The 17,500-nt window shown below is 39.7% G+C and overlaps 3 protein-coding genes across 3 annotated transcripts; 1 reads left to right on the forward strand and 2 right to left on the reverse strand.

Moving 5' to 3' along the window:
* Positions 1-484: 484 nt before the first annotated feature.
* cyp19a1b (cytochrome P450, family 19, subfamily A, polypeptide 1b) lies at positions 485-3,772 on the forward strand. The gene is made up of 7 exons (XM_079568164.1): positions 485-633; positions 869-1,045; positions 2,254-2,368; positions 2,438-2,552; positions 2,615-2,777; positions 3,036-3,277; positions 3,432-3,772. The coding sequence occupies exons 1-7, from the start codon at positions 561-563 to the stop codon at positions 3,669-3,671; spliced, it is 1,125 nt and encodes a 374-aa protein (XP_079424290.1). The 5' UTR covers positions 485-560; the 3' UTR covers positions 3,672-3,772.
* A 1,881-nt stretch (positions 3,773-5,653) lies between these two features.
* On the reverse strand, positions 5,654-12,175 carry ap4e1 (adaptor related protein complex 4 subunit epsilon 1). The gene is made up of 20 exons (XM_079567970.1): positions 11,864-12,175; positions 11,535-11,606; positions 11,333-11,456; positions 11,170-11,243; positions 10,943-11,064; positions 10,694-10,853; positions 10,375-10,615; positions 10,172-10,294; positions 9,985-10,094; positions 9,772-9,915; positions 9,542-9,650; positions 9,337-9,455; positions 8,887-9,189; positions 8,323-8,434; positions 8,099-8,237; positions 7,603-7,858; positions 6,901-7,398; positions 6,644-6,831; positions 6,351-6,511; positions 5,654-6,224 (listed from the first exon to the last, which is right to left on the reverse strand). The coding sequence occupies exons 1-20, from the start codon at positions 12,002-12,004 to the stop codon at positions 6,064-6,066; spliced, it is 3,357 nt and encodes a 1,118-aa protein (XP_079424096.1). The 5' UTR covers positions 12,005-12,175; the 3' UTR covers positions 5,654-6,063.
* A 137-nt stretch (positions 12,176-12,312) lies between these two features.
* On the reverse strand, positions 12,313-16,794 carry gnb5a (guanine nucleotide binding protein (G protein), beta 5a). Its single transcript, XM_079567348.1, has 11 exons — positions 16,565-16,794; positions 15,969-16,105; positions 15,592-15,633; positions 15,235-15,311; positions 15,019-15,151; positions 14,394-14,537; positions 14,207-14,298; positions 14,003-14,051; positions 13,835-13,931; positions 13,589-13,755; positions 12,313-13,185 (listed from the first exon to the last, which is right to left on the reverse strand). The coding sequence occupies exons 1-11, from the start codon at positions 16,698-16,700 to the stop codon at positions 13,174-13,176; spliced, it is 1,086 nt and encodes a 361-aa protein (XP_079423474.1). The 5' UTR covers positions 16,701-16,794; the 3' UTR covers positions 12,313-13,173.
* Positions 16,795-17,500: the final 706 nt, after the last annotated feature.

The raw sequence follows: 17,500 nt of genomic DNA on the forward strand, positions 1-17,500 counted from the left end.
GTTTCTGCTGTATTTGTAGCTGGAGACATGGAGAATTTGCTACAACCACTCACCATTAGTTCGTGGATGGTGAGTTCACTGTTTGGGGCTCCGGGAGTCCTGTTTTTTCTGCTTTTGATCCTGATGACATTTGCCTGGAGGGGCAGGATGCAAAGCACAGATCTGCCAGGTCAGCAACAGTACAGAAACAAAACAAAAAAACACATATATTTCCTTTAACAAAATCATACATACCTGTTTGATATTTTTGAAGGACCTTACTTCTTGTTTGGACTTGGCCCTCTTCTCTCCTATATTCGGTTTATGTGGACGGGCATTGGCTCTGCATGTAACTACTACAACAACAAATATGGCAGCATAGTGCGTGTCTGGATCAGTGGTGAAGAAACACTGATTATTACCAAGCAAGTCCAGACACATTAGCCAGTCTTTTCTCCAAATATATCAGAAAAATACATTGTATTATTTATTTCTAAAGGTCATCTGCCATTTATCACATTCTGAGAAGTCCTCTCTACATTGCAAGATTTGGGAGCAAAAGGGGACTAGAGACAATTGGGATGGAAGGAAAGGGCATCATTTTCAATAGTGATGTGCCTCTCTGGAAAAAAGCGAGAAGTTTCTTTGCTAAAGGTAAGGAAATAAAACATTGTTGAACTGAAATACTTTTTAAATGTTTAAATATTTTTTAATATAGACTGTGCAGAATAAGTGTCCACCAACATATGAAAATAATACATTTTGTCTGATCCATGAAAATTATTCTTGGCCCATAACTGACCTTCCTCAAAATTGTATGTCCATCAATATCAGAAGGATACAAACAACAACAAGTTACTTTTTCATGGTGCACTCTTGTCTGACTCAGCCCTGACAGGCCCAGGTCTCCAGAGGACAGTGTCTATCTGTGTGGAGTCTACGACCAAACATCTGGACAACCTGCAGGAGGTGACCAACCCATCCGGTCACGTGGACGCTCTCAATCTGCTGAGAGCCATAGTGGTCAACATCTCCAACAAACTGTTCCTTGGAGTCCCTCTCGATGGTCAGCATCTATTTTACTTTTAACACACACACAACGTTAATATCCACCCACCCATTTTCTTCCGCATTATCCGGGGCCGGGTCGCGGAGGCATCAGTCTCAGCAGAGATGCCCAGACTTCCCGATCCACGTTCACCTCTTCCAGCTGTTCTAGGGGGACTCTGAAGCGACACCAGGCCAGCTCGGAGTCCCTCCAGTGTGTCTTCCACGAGGCCTCCTCCAAGTAGGACATGCCTGGAACATCTGGAACAACAGGGAGGCAGATGCCCTAGCCACCTCAGCCTTTCAACGTAAAGGAGCAGCTACTGTACTCCGAGCTCCTCCCGGGTAACTGAGCTCCTCACCTGATCTTGAAGGGTGCGCCCAGCCACCCTGCGAAGGAAACTCATTTCGGCCGCTTGTATCCGCGATTTTGTCCTTTTGGTCATTACCCAAATCTCATGACCATAGGTGAGGGTGGGAACGTAGATCGATCGGTAAATCCCCCCCCGACTCAGCTCCCTATTCACCACAACAGTCCGATACAGCGACCGCATCACTGCTGACGCTGCACCGATCCGTCTGTCAATCTCACGCTCCGTCCCTCGCTCGTGAACAAGACCCCGAGATACTTGAACTCCTCCACTTGAGGCAAGGACTCCCCACCGACCTGAAGAGGGGAAGCCACCAGTGGAGCACCATGGACTCGGATTTGGAGGTGCTTATCCTCATCCCTGCTGCTTCACACTCGGCTGCAAACCGCCCCAGAGCGTGCAGAAGTTCCTGATTTGATGAAGCCATAGAATAACATCCTCAACAAACAGCAGAGATGAGATCCTGAGGTTCCCAAACCGGACACCCTCCAGTAAAGGTAATGAACAGAACTGATGACAAAGGGAAGTCCTGTGGAGACCAACACACACTGGGAACAGGTCTGACTTACAGCCGGCAATGCAAACCAAGCTCCTGCTGCGGTCATACAGGGCGAACTCCCACAAACCCTCGAACACCCGATCAAGCGTATAGAACTGGTCAGTGTACCACGACCGGGACGAAAAGAAACCACATTGTTCCTCCTGGATCCAAGGTTTGACTATCATCCGGATCTTCCTCTCCAGAGGCAAAAACAACATGAATAATTTCCCCCAACATATGTTTTGTAAATACATGCATATATTTTGAGTAACATGCATTCAACATAACTGAACATCTATTCTGTATTTTATCTAGAAAAACAATTGATGATGAAGATCCATAATTACTTTGAGACATGGCAAACTGTCTTGATAAAACCCGATATTTTCTTCAAGATTGGATGGCTGTATAACAAGCACAAAAAGTCAGGGTAAGTGAAAGAATAAATTAAGCCTAATAATGAAGTGTACAACAGTTTTATAGTTGTGTCTTTATGAAGTCAAGAACTGCAAGATGTGATTCAGGAACTTCTTGAAGTTAAGAAGAAAATGATAAAGGAAGTAGACAAGTTGGATGACGACCTTGACTTTGCAACGGAGCTTATTTTTGCACAGGTTTGTGCACATGATTTACATCAGTCTAAAACGGCAATCTAACAATACCTTTTGTTTGGAAGAACCATGGGGAACTGTCTTCAGAGAACGTCCGACAGTGTGTTCTGGAAATGGTGATTGCTGCCCCGGACACTCTCTCCATCACCCTCTTCTTTATGCTCATGCTGCTCAAGCAGAACCCGGCAGTGGAGGAAAGCATAGTGGAGGAGATCAAAGCTGTTTTAGGTATAAGAAACTACACACTGCGAATGCACTGCATAATATAGTGTGGTGATGTGTATTCATACCTGTACATTCAAAACATTGAAATGTGCTATGGCCCATCGATAGAAAGTGATTTATACAAATAAAATCATCAGAATTTTGTTTAATGAAAATAGTAGTAAATATTCACATATGAAAATTATTGTAAAATGTATTTCAGCAGTACATTCGATTATTTTCTATTATGTTGTTACTAAAAATAAAATAAAAATATTGTAGGGGAAGATGGAGCTGAAAATTTAAAGCATCAAGATCTGAACTTGTTGGAGAAGTTCATAAATGAGTCCATGAGGTTTCACCCTGTGGTCGACTTCACAATGAGAAAAGCTCTGGAGGACGACACCATTGATGACGTCAAAGTCAGGAAAGGAACCAATATCATTCTCAATACTGGTCTGATGCATAAAACTGAGTACTTCAAACATCCCAATGAGTTTACCTTGGACAACTTTGACAAAACAGTAAGTCGGAGGAACACTTAAAAATACTACAGTATATGAAATAAAAGCCATGATGAGGGCCAGAATGCATATCACAAATAATATATCAATTTATCTTCTATGTCTGTCACATTGCACTGGCATTATGTAAATGTGTAACTCTTGCACCTGGCAGGTTCCAAACCGTTATTTCCAGCCCTTTGGTTGTGGCCCGCGCTCGTGTGTGGGCAAACACATCGCCATGGTGATGATGAAGGCTATCCTGGTCACGCTGTTGTCCCGTTATACCGTGTGTCCTCTCCAGGGCCGCACCGTTAGCAGCATCCGACAGACCAACGACCTTTCCCAGCAGCCAGTGGAGGACGGGGACAGCCTGGCCATGCGTTTTATCCCTCGACAAAACACTGACAATTAATGGTGGTGACCTGCAAAGGAACAGTTAGATCCATTTACAGTTGTGCTCAAAAGTTTACATACCCAGACGGAATTTTTTATTTTTATTTTGGCAATTTTTCCAAGAATCCATCCATTTTCTTCCGCTTTATCCGGGGCCGCGTCGCGGGGGCAGCAGTCTCAGCAGAGATGCCCAAACTTCCGATCCACGCACACCTCCTCCAGCTGTTCTGGGGGGACACCGTGGCGACACCAGGCCAGCTCGGAGACATAGTCCCACCAGCGTGCCCTGGGTCTTCCACAAGGCCTTGTCCCACTAGGACATGCCTGGAACACCTCCCGTGGGAGGCGACCAGGAGGCATCCGAAACAGATGCTCTACCTCAGCTGGCTCCTTTCGACGTGAAGGAGTAGCGACTCCACTCCGAGCTCCTCCTGGGTAGCAACTGAGCTCCTCACCCGATCTCGAAGGGGTCGAAGATCGTGTTTTTAGAGAATATGAATGATAACTCTTTTTAAATCATAATGACAAAAGAAACCACCAAAATGACCCAGTATTATTATGGCCAGTTTTATTACCATCTGAGGAAATCTTTTATGTTGACATAAAAGAGGACACAATATATATATATATATATATATATATATATATATATATATATATATATATATATATATATATATATATATATATATATATATATATATATATATATATATATATATATATATATATATGTATGTATTTTTCACACCCAGTGAATTGAAAAATAATAATAGCAATAAAAATAATAATAATAAATAAAAGATAAAAACCAAGACTGTTTTAAATAACATAAACATGAAAAAATAAAAATCAAAGGATATATATACGTATGCATACACACATACATACCTACATGCACATATGTATACATGTTTACACAATACAGACATTCATCCATATGACTGCATCATATGTCACAGAAATTACATCCATGCTTCATCTAATGTCTTGTTTAAATGGCTTCGCACAACCACTAACTATGAGTGGAAAAAAAAATGTGTGTTATCATTTATATTCCCTGAAAAATTGCCAAAATGATAAAAAAAAATCTGCTGTGTCATGGTGTCAGTGATAAGTGACAACACATGATCATATACATTTAATTTACCTGTTGTTCTGTTTGTAGATTTTACTTTTTAGCGTCAGGTTCATTTAATCATGCACAATCCTCCTTTCCCTTTGTATTTCTTTTGTATTGTGTTCTGTGTACTCACATACGCACCGTGCATGTCCATCACTCAATGTATGTAATGTCTATCACTTCATAATTACAAAAAATAGGTATATGTATACGCTGATACAGCATAATGTTACTTAGCTACTATCAATAATAGAATCAACAGTGTATTCACCAATGTTAAGGGAAAAATTGTTTTGTCATTTAATTAGTAGCCTAGGCCTGGCTGTATAGAATTCTTATAAAGAATGTATACAATGAGAATAAAGCTACTGTTGCCACACAGTAAAAATAATAAAAACAGTAATAAAAACAGCATTGTTTACAAAATATTTATTTGCTGTATGTAGTGACAGGCAGCAGGAGACAAGGGTTACCTTTTTCTCAGAGGCACAACTTAAAAATGCATGTCAGCAATGCACACAAGGTATTTTTTTTTTACATATAGTATATGCCATTAGTTTAATGCTATGCTTTGGATTAGGGCACAGAAAAAACCAAAATGAACATTCCCTTCAGTTTAAATGAAATACAAACCAAATACACAAACTGTAATTTGAAAATAAAATTAATAAAAATAATTTGTGTAAGAATATACTGTATATCCAATAAATACTTTTATTCAATACTGCATTGTACAAAAATAGAGACAAAAAAACATACTTGAGGCAAAGACCCTTTAAATTGATGAGCAAATGTTGCATATATAAGAAAATAGGCAATGTAACTCAGAAACTGTAAGACACACTTCATTAAAATGATGTGTTAGGTCAGATTAGTGTTACGCAATGTGCTAAACAAACAACATTTACACTGTTATAGAAACTGTGAAGTAATACAAGCACGATGTAAACAAAATCAAACTTTTCTTTCCCATTTTGTCATTAATGTTGATCTCTCATTAAAAATGAAACAATTAGCCCTTGTCAGGATTTGCTGATATGGGTCAAGTGTGACCTCTTGTTACCCACATGGACATAATTATTTGCATTGTTCTGCAGTGTCACACATCACAAAGAACTGACAAGATTTGGACAAACCATAAATATTAAGACAAGATAAAACCATAACAGCAGAAAGCAACAATCCGATGCTATTATGTGCCAAAGAGTACAGCTTTAGGCCCCTTTTGCAGCAGTGTAGGGTCTGACAGACTGTATAGTCCTGTCCATAGAGAGGTAATGGCTGGGTCCTATGTCCCTTCTAAAGCTCTCTGACAGTGGTACAAGAGGCTGTCAGGCAGATCTGGGACAGGGGAGCGCAGCCACACAGCTAGTGTCCCGGCATGAATGTGACAGTGCAGCAGACATGGCTGATCCTGGGCCAGTCTGCAGGCTAAGATCCCCTCCATACCTGTAGAGAACAAGCATACTGTAATCAAGACAATGTGGGCAAGTTTGTACCTTTCCCATGAGGTTAAGTCAAATTACTGAAAATTATTGTAAATCATTTTTCTATGAATTGATAGAAAACTCTCACCAATAATTTCCACAATGTGCAGATTAAGTTTCCCCTTCAGTACATTGAGGGTGTCCCCCAAAGAGTCTTGTCCATCTGTGACCAGATTTAAATTCTGCTTTGTGTCATTAGAGAACGCCAACCACATTGCCCCATACTGCTCTGTCGACACTGTAAATGGTCTTGAAGACAGGCACAAAAAAAAAAGATCAAAGTCAAATTCATTCCGTCATTCTTTATTTAGTAGACACATATAAGGTCCATACTAAAATGTTTGAGCTACTTGAAACTGGCATGAAATTGATCAAATTTACCTAATGAAATTGGTAAGTGGGAGTTTGTATGTAAACTCAACTTCGTGGCTCTTATGTGAAGACTGGTAGGAAAGCATTCCGATCACTTCAAAATGAACTACTGGCTGGATTACGGTCAGTAAGTATTGACACACCGCTACACTGTGCCTTGCTACGTCTTTGAGTGGACTTTCAGATGATAAAGACACCTAAAAGACAATCATGTTTATTACCAAAATACAAAGCCACATAAAAAGTCATCATCTCTGGTTGCTTACCTCAAGTTGTTCAGCGCCAACTTGGAGTAGTGTATTCTCAAGGCCACTGTCCGATGAGTTTGAAATGAAAATGACCAACACCACATTATCATCTTTTTCCACATGACAGGCCGATAGATCCACAGTTTGGGTTGAGCACAACAGTGTTATTTCTGAACAGGGGAGTCCCACAAGCTTTGCAGGAAGACACAAACTAGGACGCTCATCATCATTTTCAACAGTATCAGGCACGGTTTCCAAACCATTACTCTGGAGAGGAGAGGGAGTACTGTCTATTAGATTATCGTTACAGCTTCCATTTGCTTCACCCTGAGTGGGAGCAGGTGTCTCTTTGGAAACTTCAGGGACTAGGTTTGACTCAGGTCTGTTGCTACTAAGCAAGTTATCTTCAGCAGTGGGGGTGGGATCAGTGGAGGCAGACAGTCTCTCAGTGGCACTTGAGTTGGGCGTTGTGACTTTTTTCCTAAATCGCTGCGGCGTTGGGTCAGATTTTCCCATCTGCAAAATGCATACAGTTTAAAAGCATTGCTTTTTCAACGTGATTTTGAGTAAATGTATTGGTGAGAGCAATGTCTGGATATACAGTATGCTTTGTTTGTTTATATAATACCTTGAAAATCCAAACAAATGAATTATTAAAATTCAAATACTACAACAAAGTTCAGTGTATAGTTGCTGCGATATATATCTGCCAGCTCTCACCAGGAATACAGAACTTTGAGAACCCAGGCCAACAAACAGAGAGGAGGCCAGCTGCTGTTTCTGCTGCTCGGGCTCAGGCGTAGCAATGGGGGAGTGTGTGTTACTAGATGTCCCGCTTGCACCTGTCTGCTGATTGGATGAACTGAGTGGACTGGGAATTTCAGCTTGGGCAACTTCTTCAACAGGTTCCTTCTTTGATAAATATCCTTCCCTCCCCCACACCCGCGTCACTCCTTCTAGCTTCAGTGTTGTTGAACTGAAACACAAAACATTTACGTATATATATGGAACAATTAGCAAAAAAATCTGTGTTTAATTACATCCCAGAATAACCATATATACAAGATTTTTTCACACATGTACTTCTTCTGTGTCACTCCCAGGCCTGTGTAAAAGGATTATGCAAAGACATAGTAGCTTTTCACATATGTATGCTCAGAGGACGATTTTCTGGTGTCCACGGAAGAGAAAAGACAAATCTTCTTGTATAACCTACCCTCCTTTGTGTGAGAGCTCAGTGCTGTCTCCTGACAGTCCAGAGCTCACAGACATGAGTGTGGGTGACTGCCTGCCTGTAACACAGCTGGACGACATGTTGATGGGCAAAGATAGCTGGTATGGCTCCAGGCTCAGAGCTGTTGCAAAGACCACAGTCACAGCAAATCAAAACATGCCTGAATTCAGCCGTTCAGATTTGTTGCGGCATGATTTGAAGTATACCCTTTTCCTGGGCGAGCTCCTCTTGCCGCTGGTGGGGAGGTTTGTATGGAGCAGCACCAGCAGCTAAAGCCTCTGACACAAACGCATCCAGAAATGACAAAGAGGAATCCACCTGGAAACCACCAAGCATACAATAAAAGACTGATGCAGAGTAAAATCGTGAGTAAAACAGAATAAAGAAAAAGTAATTAATACAATGAGTTATAGTGATAGAAAAAGTAAGGGAAGTTGTTTTGGTATTCAACACAGTGAACAACCACACCCATGTAATGACTGCAGGCATGTTTAAACAGCTAACAAATAGCTACAAAAAGTATTTCTTGGAGGCTGGTAATTATCATCACCACAGATCAAAAAACATTTTATACAGCCAAATGTCACAAATATTGCTATCATAAAGAGCGTTAAAACTATCTGTCATAAACAGATAGTTAATGACAGATACAGATATACAAAATCAAATAGGAGACTAACTGGACACAAGAATGCACGTAAGTCAGTTCAGTTTTACTTTTGGACTGCAGCCATACCCCATTAGTGCAATATTCAAGTTTAACATAATACCTCAAGAGGCTCAGGGTCACTGCGCACGGGAAGCAATTGGCCTCGCAGCGCTGGGTCTTGGCTGAGAAGCAGCAGTTCATGTGCCCTCTGTCGCAGCACTGTGTCCATAGAGCTGCTGAGGTCTTCACAAACCGATCGAGCGATAGAGACACTTGCCTCTCCGGAACAAAGCTTTGTCATTGCCATAAGGACCCAGGTCTTGGTTTCACTGCTCGTTTGCCTCATTTCAAGCAGCTTTGTTAGAAGTGTCATCACCCTTGCGGGGTCGAGATCAGTTCTTAAATGTGAGTATTCCCCTAGAACCTGTTCACGGGACAAGAGAAAAATAAGAATTTACACAAGTAGCTAAAGTTTAAAGCTAGGATGATTCAATTGTCGCCCTGAGAGACGCTGCTTGTTGGTTAAAAAAATGTGGTTTGGGCATATATGGTACACAAAGATAATGCTCACCCAGCTTATAACTTGTAGAAAGCGCTGAGGTAGATTTCTTGTTTCCCCTTCAAGCAATACAATATAGGAATCAACTGCAAATAGTCTCAACTTCTTATTTTCTTCTTCACTCTCAAATCCTATAAAAAAAAAAAAAAACAAGTCCATAAAGGTAATGCAATAGATTAGAAAAAATGAAAAAGAGTGAAAGGGATGCTTTTTTTACCTTCAGACAGCAGTTTGAGAAAACTGTTGGGAATATCCGGCTGAATCATATCTCCACCCAAAGAAAACACTGTATTCATGGTCTCTATGAACCATTTATTTTCAGGTGCATATGTAGAAAATGTAATAGGAAAAGGACATTTTTTTTTACAAAGTCTGGATCTTTGTTTTTGCCTTCCTTGTCTTACCAGACACAAATGTTTATTTTGTCTTTGCTAGTACTTGTAAAGGATATTTTTCTGCGATTTCTGCAACTTTTCCCACCAAGTCAATAGTGGTATGGTCGTCTTTGCTCTGATGCAAAAACTCCAACATCTTCTCAACAATTACAGTGATATTCTGGGCATTGGTTATCCGAAATAACAATTCCAGGGTCTAAAAACAAGAAAGATCGGATACAGGACCAATCCTTGAAAATAACACTCATACAAAATGAAATGTTACCTCACGCTTGATTATAACGTCTGGGTGATCGAGACATTCTATGATGGTCATTTGATGCTGCAGGGCCAGTTTTGGATCTTGTTGGACTACATAAGTGAGAGCCTTTAAGCCTATCACGGTGGAAATTTGTGAAAAGTTAGATGAACAATCTGACCTACATGAGGATTAATGTCTCGCAGAAACTCACCCAGATATTTAAGGTTAATTTTCGATGAAAGCACAAAGTTGCCGATGCACGTAGCAGCTTTTTCAAGAAGGTCAGTTTTTGGATAAATTGTATAAATACATTTCACACATTCATATAATATAGCTGCAACAAAAGAAAATACACTTATGCAAAAAATTAAGCTTAAAATGAATTTATCTGCAAAAATGTAAGCAGAAAATTACCATATGTAATGTTGTGATTGATCTCAGCTCTTTTCAAAGACTCATCCAGGACATCATACATGATTTCACTTGTATTTTGATCATTCTTTCCGAGTATGGAAAGAATTCTCAGAAGTTGAATTTGCAACCAAGGTGCAGGGACAGTGTGGTAATTGAAATCCATGGGCAATTTGCCACTGACAACTTGCTTTAAAATTGTGACAAAACTGGCTGTGAGGTCCTTATAACCCTCTGGATAGTCCTGTAATAGGAGTAATGTATGTAACACAAACATAACTTTAAATCTATCGGATGTAAAGAAATCAAAGACTGTAATTACCTTGATCATCTGTAAGTAAATGTGTAAAGAGGCAAACATAACTCCAGGGTCCTTGTCACATAATGCCTTACGGAACCTGTTGTGAATGTGCTGCACCTGATTCGGAGCTATTAAATAGAACTTGTACAAAGCCAAAACTGCTTTGCGTCGTATGATTTCCCTGCAAAAAAGACAATATATGTTTGACAAAAAATCTACAAAATCATGGTTTAATCTTTGATCAATTAAAAGATATGTCTAAATACTTACTTTGGATGATTAAGCTTCTCTTCCACCAGAGGGAGTATTGCAGGTATCATATCTTTGGGGAACATTTGGCTGACTACCGTTAGGGCCATGCACACTTCGATCAGGTTAGTACTCTGGAGATCCTGTAATCATGCAGTGTATTGTAATTGGTATATTATAATTGGTATTGGTATAATTGGTATGTTTATATTCATAACATGTCAGGACAAATTTAATATTTAACTCACCTTGAGTACAGTGTTCACAAGAAGAAGAAGAAGCTCATGGTTTTCATTTAGAAACAAAGTTACAGCCAAATAACCTAAGAAAACCACATAGTTGAATATCAGGGTGTGATCAGATGTGGAGGACTTTCCTTTTTATCTTGCCGTAAAAGAAGGTTAAACATACCAACTCTTTTGTCCAAGATACTGCCTTGTTGAGCTAGTTTTATTGCATGAATGTAACTGAATGAAGCCTCATAACCCAGCATTTCACAGTAGATTGCTCTGACCATTGCCTCCTTCATTTGTCTCTACAACAGGTTAATATATACAAACAGAGTTTCATACTGTACACAAAATATGTAAAAAGAAAAAAAGGATTTCCATACCATGGATGTGTTTGGGGAAGATACTTGATCTTTGAGAGATGCAAGTTCACGCTGTATAAGTTTTTCTTCTTCCTGATCAGTGTAAACATGAGCAAATTCTAATAAAGCCAGATAACAAAAGCTGTATTTCTGTGCTGAGGTAGAGAACTGGGCATACAGTCAGCAGCTCTTTTAACCATCTAATTACTGCCCTGTCTAGTATCTCTACCCTAACACTATAGATAATACATGTGTATATTTATTTAGATGCTGGAAGGCAGTTTGCTGTGTTGTCGTTATATTCGGCTTCATCCGCAGAATATTTTACTTAAACAACACATCATACTCACATGTTTGGAGGTGAGCTCGGTGATGCCTCTGATGAGGGCTCCTAGTTTAGATGTGGAGGAGAGTTTTGCGGATCCAGGCTGGGAGTCCAAAGACAGGAGGCTCGGGAGAGCTGTTAGGGTTTTCTCAACAACATCGCTCATCTTGGCAGCTTTGCTGTACTTGGCCGCGTGGTGCTTCTTATAATAGGGAAATATAGAAGAATCTGATCATCTATCCATTTTCAATACTGATAAAAGTTAAACTGGGTAAATTATGAGAAAATGCAAGCGAAGAGAAAGCCGCTTTTCAGCCATTGTTTTGATTCAGCAACTTCCTACTTTCCCATGATGTCATTTCCGGGTTTTTCAGAACTTTATTGATATCACCGAACAAAACAGTTTTTCTATTTCAATGATTTCATCACTCAGTAAATTAAGAGAAACGAGATGATATTCAAAATCTTTATTATGCTTGTATTTCCTTTAACAGTGTTGTTTAACTGTACACTAAACTACAATAAATAATTACAGTAGAAAATAACAGCCATTGGACAAACTGCACAAGGATCACATTTCTAATGCAATCATTGCAAATGCAATCAAGTAGGACTAGGAACCAGTGTTTTTCTGCAGTGAAAGTGGATATTACCTTGTAAACACATTCACCAGCCCAGCCAGATTTTAGGCAAACATGCTATTACAATTCAATAATTTTGGTTTACCTTTAATGTGCTTTTGTGTTGGAATGATTTGAGGCATGTTTTCGTAAACAATAATTTTATAATAAAATGTACATACATTTGTTTCTTTATAATTTTTTCTATCATCTCTCATAGACCCACTTTAAATATAACTCCAACCAGTAAGATCCATCAATTATTGTGTCCCACTAATTCAAACAGTATAAATCTTTTCATTTACTTATTCCATTTACATACATAATTTTTTATATATTTTTTATAATAAACAAAGAAATTCAATATTTTTCTTTCATGTGGGCAAATACATCACATCATTGTGTAAATTCTACCCTAGACTGATGCTATCCGCTACTTGTGATATTTTCAACAATAAATATTTTACATAATCGTACTTTTTACTTTATATGTATTGTGCAATTTTCTCTCAAATATGTTCAAACACAAGCGTGCCATTTGGTTTCATTACTTTCTTGAGTATGTCTGTCTACCCTAGTCATTGGGTTGCAGTATATACACTATGATAATTATATGCTCTATGTACAACCAGAAGTCTCTATAAGTCTGTGATTGTACTCTAGCAAACTCAAATGCTGACGTGTCACTAGATCAGAACAGCAGAGTCTTGATTCTTTAGGCCCAAATCTGAAAAAAAGAAAAACAGAATAACATGGAGTCTCGGGAAAAGGTTGAGTGAGTATCAAACAAAACATTGCAACCTTTAATTGGGGTGATAATATTGTCTGTTCTACCCACCAGCTAATCAAACTCAGTGCTCTCTAACATATTTCTATCAGAATCAGCATCACATTTTTCTTAATACTGAGTCACACGAGTTTGTTTATTGGATCAGACCATCCCTCTGATTTACTGATGCTGCCTCTGAACAGACAAAGACCTCTGCAAACCACATGCACCACACATAGACCAGGCCAAAAATGGCTTTAATGCTGCCTAATACAACATATTCAACACACTCTACTACTGTGTCGCAATGATGAGAATCCGTTATAATTCCTTTGATTCTTTTGATTCTGGTTGGCCTTACCCTCAGAGTATGGTCCCAGGAGCCTGTGCTGAAGGCAGTCCCGTCTGGAGAAACTCGAAGTGTGCTCACGCGGTTCTCATGTCCGAAAAGGATTGAAACTCGTGTTCCTTTCAGGACGTCCCAAACATTTATGGTATAGTCATTATAGCCACCAAACAGTAGCCTCCCTATGAGGAAGAGGTACAACATCCTGTAAGTTGTTTTGTTATCATAATATTTGCATGCAATGCTTATAGTGATTTGTACCGCTGAGAGAAAAGTCAACACTGGAAACCCCAAAAATGATGCTTTCTTTGGAATAAATGGCCACTTCTCGGTCTGCTCTTAGGTCATAGAGGCGGCACTGCAAAACAGAAGTAGTTTACAAAACAACATATTAAAATGCATCATCAATGTAGCACTGTAAATACATACTGTAGCATCATCTGATCCGGAAGCAAACGCATCTCCACTGGGATAATATCTGTTGAAAGAACCAGACATATTACAAAACAGTCCACAAAAAGTTTACCACCAAGTCAATGTTACAGCTTACTAACTACAATACAACTCTGATTTCGTATCAGTTGGTCTGAACACAAATCAAAGATGTTGCTATGTGCTGTAGTTGCCACTCACCGCACACTGTTGATATCAGACTCATGGGTTTCAAAAGACTGGATACACTGTCCCGAACGCATGTCCCACACATTTGCCTTTTTATCACAGCCCTAAGGTCAAGACAACACAATGCATTTCGATTCATTTGGTGTAGCTCTAGTCAGTAAAGTTTATTGAAAGCTATGTCAGAGGGTTTTTTTTTTACCCCAGAGACAAATGTGTTGGCAGTTTCGGAGGGTGCGAGGTCAAGGCAGAGAACATCAGCAGCGTGTCCATGAAAGCTCTGCAGGAGCTGCCCACTCTCCACGTCCCACAATGCGCAGGTCCCATCCCCACTGGATGTCAATATCTTTAACACAAGCAAGTAGAAATGGATGCCCTTAAGTTCAGGGAAAAGTCAATACTGCTATTAAGGGATTGCTTTTGATGTGTAAATGTCATGTGACCAGGAGGTTGGCCGAGCTGCTGAGGGAAAGACACTTTTAAATAGACACACTTTAAAGCAGGGTTTGTATTTGCAATACACACATGAAAGCAATGTCAGCCTGGGAATAAAAACAATATTTAGGAAAACTGCTTATTTCAGGGGATCAATTCCAACATAGAGTGAAATATCTTATAAAGGTACAAAAGGTAAAGATAAAAGGCACCTGGAAAGCAATGAAAACAATGCAATGTACTGAAAAAAGAATGAACTTTGGGCATCATCATTACAATCCTAACAAAACAAATGACTGACAATACTGTCACGTTATCAGTATTGCACAATCCTTTATGTAAGTAACTTTGCAACGATCCAACTTTACAAATGGATCTGAATATGAACATACCTGCATATCCGAGTTGGTAAAGCTACAGGCCGATAGATAGTTTGTGTGCATTGCCACGGATTTCTTCTTTGCAGCCAAGTTTTCATTCTTATCCAAGGACAGAGGATACACGGAACACTTGTTATCCAGGCCACTGCATTAGCACATAAAGCAAAATGCATTTAACAATAAGACAAACACAAACCAGCACCTTTAGGTGAAAGTAGTAGCACTCACCCACAAGCTACAGCACATCCAGATGGGGCGTAGGCACATGCCATCACCCACGTACAGGGCATTGTCACTGCATGCTCCTAAACAGTGATGGGCAGTGGGCAAACTCCATAGTTAATACTGCGGCAAGTTTTTAATGTGACAGATATGTTGATGTTTGACATTTCCTAAAGTTAATACAATACATCTCATGAAAACAAGTGAAAAAAGCTGACAATTTACAGCAACATTACCATTATACTTCATGTCAATATCATTAGTGTTATGAGGCTATACTGTAAATGGGGTTGACGAGTCAGTATTGCAATGAAGCATGTATAACAAGCATACTGTCCAGTACAATAGGTAGATCATTGTTACCTTGTTTGTGGTAAAAGCATCCCACACAATGACTTTTCCATCCTGCAATAAAGACAATAACATATAAGGACTGTGGAGTTGTAGGTGATGGGAGTGTTTCCTACAGAATTCTGTAAATGTGGTGTTTCAGAGGTAAAAATGTCACATATTACCTCTGTTTTTTATCATTTTATTGTTAGGCAGTCCTATTTTGAACACAGTGGTTAAAAAAAACTTAAAATTTAGGACTGTATATTTTGAGCTAGTATTTAAAGACTATGAAAGAATTGAGAGGATGCCATTGTCGCTTCTTTATAATGGGAAACACTGGATTATGTAATTTAAAAGTGCCTTTACAACATAATATGTTAGCACAGATTATACTTTTACACAATTACCTGTGAGGAGCTGACGATCCTCCTCTTGTCCTTGCACCAGTCCATACACAGCACTTTGTTTCCATGTCCTTTTAGGGTCCTCCTGGTCTTCATCACAAACTGGCCCAGACCTTCCACTTTCTCTGCCACCTGATGTACTGCACACACAACAATTATTATCTAATCTCCCCTGGTTATTATTCCCACAGCAATAAGGATTACACGCAGAGAGACCTATAGAAATATGACCAAACAGTATGAATCCATTCAACATATCCTCCGGTAACCCGTCTATGTTACATTTCGGGTTTGTTAACGTAACATTACATTATTAGTAACATCTCTTCTGCTGCTCTGCTGAAACGTGATTGGACGAAACTACAACATAGAAGGATGCAGTGGGCAGTAAAATCAGAAAGCAAAAACACAACCAGCTCATACAACGCCATTGGCAAAAGCGAGCACACAAGCGTATCAAAAACGTCTCGCTGAACTTAATCTAGCTTATTTACGATCTAAAACAGCCAAAAGACGACCGTGCTCTAGAAATTTGACGTGATTTATCCCGCCATCGTAAGGCAGAGGGAAGCAGGGCCCTCTCCATTTTCAACACTCACACTCGACATCGTGAAGCTTGGCTCTTTCCTCCTCCAGCTTCGACTTGAGTGAATCCGATTCGCTTTTGAGGTGGGCCAAGGTTTCGTTCAGCTGTACCTCCTGTGTCGCCATTTCAGGGATTAGAGGGGATCTCATATATTTCCTTTATACAGGCAGCGATCGGAAGCGAAAAGGCTTAAAGCGCAGCTAACAGCTGATGCTGCTGTCATGACGTCAGAAGGAGAGGATGCTGAGCGAAATGGGGGGCGGGGCCTGCATCAGCATCCTGCTCAACTCCTGCTAATTATAGCCACAAATGTATTATACGTACTTCCTTGTGGCTTTACGTACTGTGTTAGCCACAACTTCAAGCCTAAATTACGATCAATCGTTGCTGAGCATGTATTTCTGGTTTCTTCTTCATTGATAGGACACCTATTAGTTGCTATTCTTCCTAAGCAACAAAATACAACCATTTACATTTACATATCCATATCCCATTTTTCAGAACAAATTGCATTTCCATATCAAGTGTTGTCCTTCATGCAACACCTCAATATCCAGTTGGCATAATTCTCATGCAGGTTACATTTCCATATCCAGTTTTCAATATCAAGGTTGAAATTGTTGAAACAAATTGAGCGCGAAGCACTCCCCTCCCCTCCTCGTGCACATCCTGTGCACATACATATGTCATGCAAAATCAACTTTGTAATTGCAGAGCTAAAAAAAAACAATGCCCTGGATCACTGATGTGCATCAGACCCCTACCGTGAGGAAGAAATTCACAAGCCCTTTCCAAAAATATATAGTTTATGGTACCCATGAAAGGTTTAATGTTTTGCCTGATTAAATAAAAACTGGATTTGGATTTTTGGGTTTCTGCAAGACTATCAAATTTGACCATAATGGATCTAGGTTTAATTCCTTTCACTTCCCCTTCCTGCCCACAGCCT

Source organism: Gobius niger (genome assembly GCF_951799975.1).
Source record: "Gobius niger genome assembly, chromosome: 12".
In the NCBI taxonomy this organism is placed as follows: domain Eukaryota; kingdom Metazoa; phylum Chordata; class Actinopteri; order Gobiiformes; family Gobiidae; genus Gobius; species Gobius niger.

Coding starts and splice junctions, on each gene's coding strand:
- cyp19a1b (XM_079568164.1), top strand. CDS start 561: ATGGAAGGAAAGGGCATCATTTTCAATAGTGATGTGCCTCTCTGGAAA. Junction 2,553..2,614: donor CGGAGCTTATTTTTGCACAG/GTTTGTGCACAT, acceptor TTTGTTTGGAAG/AACCATGGGGAACTGTCTTC. Junction 2,778..3,035: donor GGAGATCAAAGCTGTTTTAG/GTATAAGAAACT, acceptor AAAATATTGTAG/GGGAAGATGGAGCTGAAAAT.
- ap4e1 (XM_079567970.1), bottom strand. CDS start 12,004: ATGAGCGATGTTGTTGAGAAAACCCTAACAGCTCTCCCGAGCCTCCTG. Junction 11,244..11,332: donor TATCTTGGACAAAAGAGTTG/GTATGTTTAACC, acceptor TGGTTTTCTTAG/GTTATTTGGCTGTAACTTTG. Junction 9,190..9,336: donor TTCTACAAGTTATAAGCTGG/GTGAGCATTATC, acceptor TCCCGTGAACAG/GTTCTAGGGGAATACTCACA.
- gnb5a (XM_079567348.1), bottom strand. CDS start 16,700: ATGAGATCCCCTCTAATCCCTGAAATGGCGACACAGGAGGTACAGCTG. Junction 16,106..16,564: donor CAAGCTTCACGATGTCGAGT/GTGAGTGTTGAA, acceptor TTGTGTGTGCAG/TACATCAGGTGGCAGAGAAA. Junction 14,052..14,206: donor TCTGATATCAACAGTGTGCG/GTGAGTGGCAAC, acceptor TTCTTTCAACAG/ATATTATCCCAGTGGAGATG.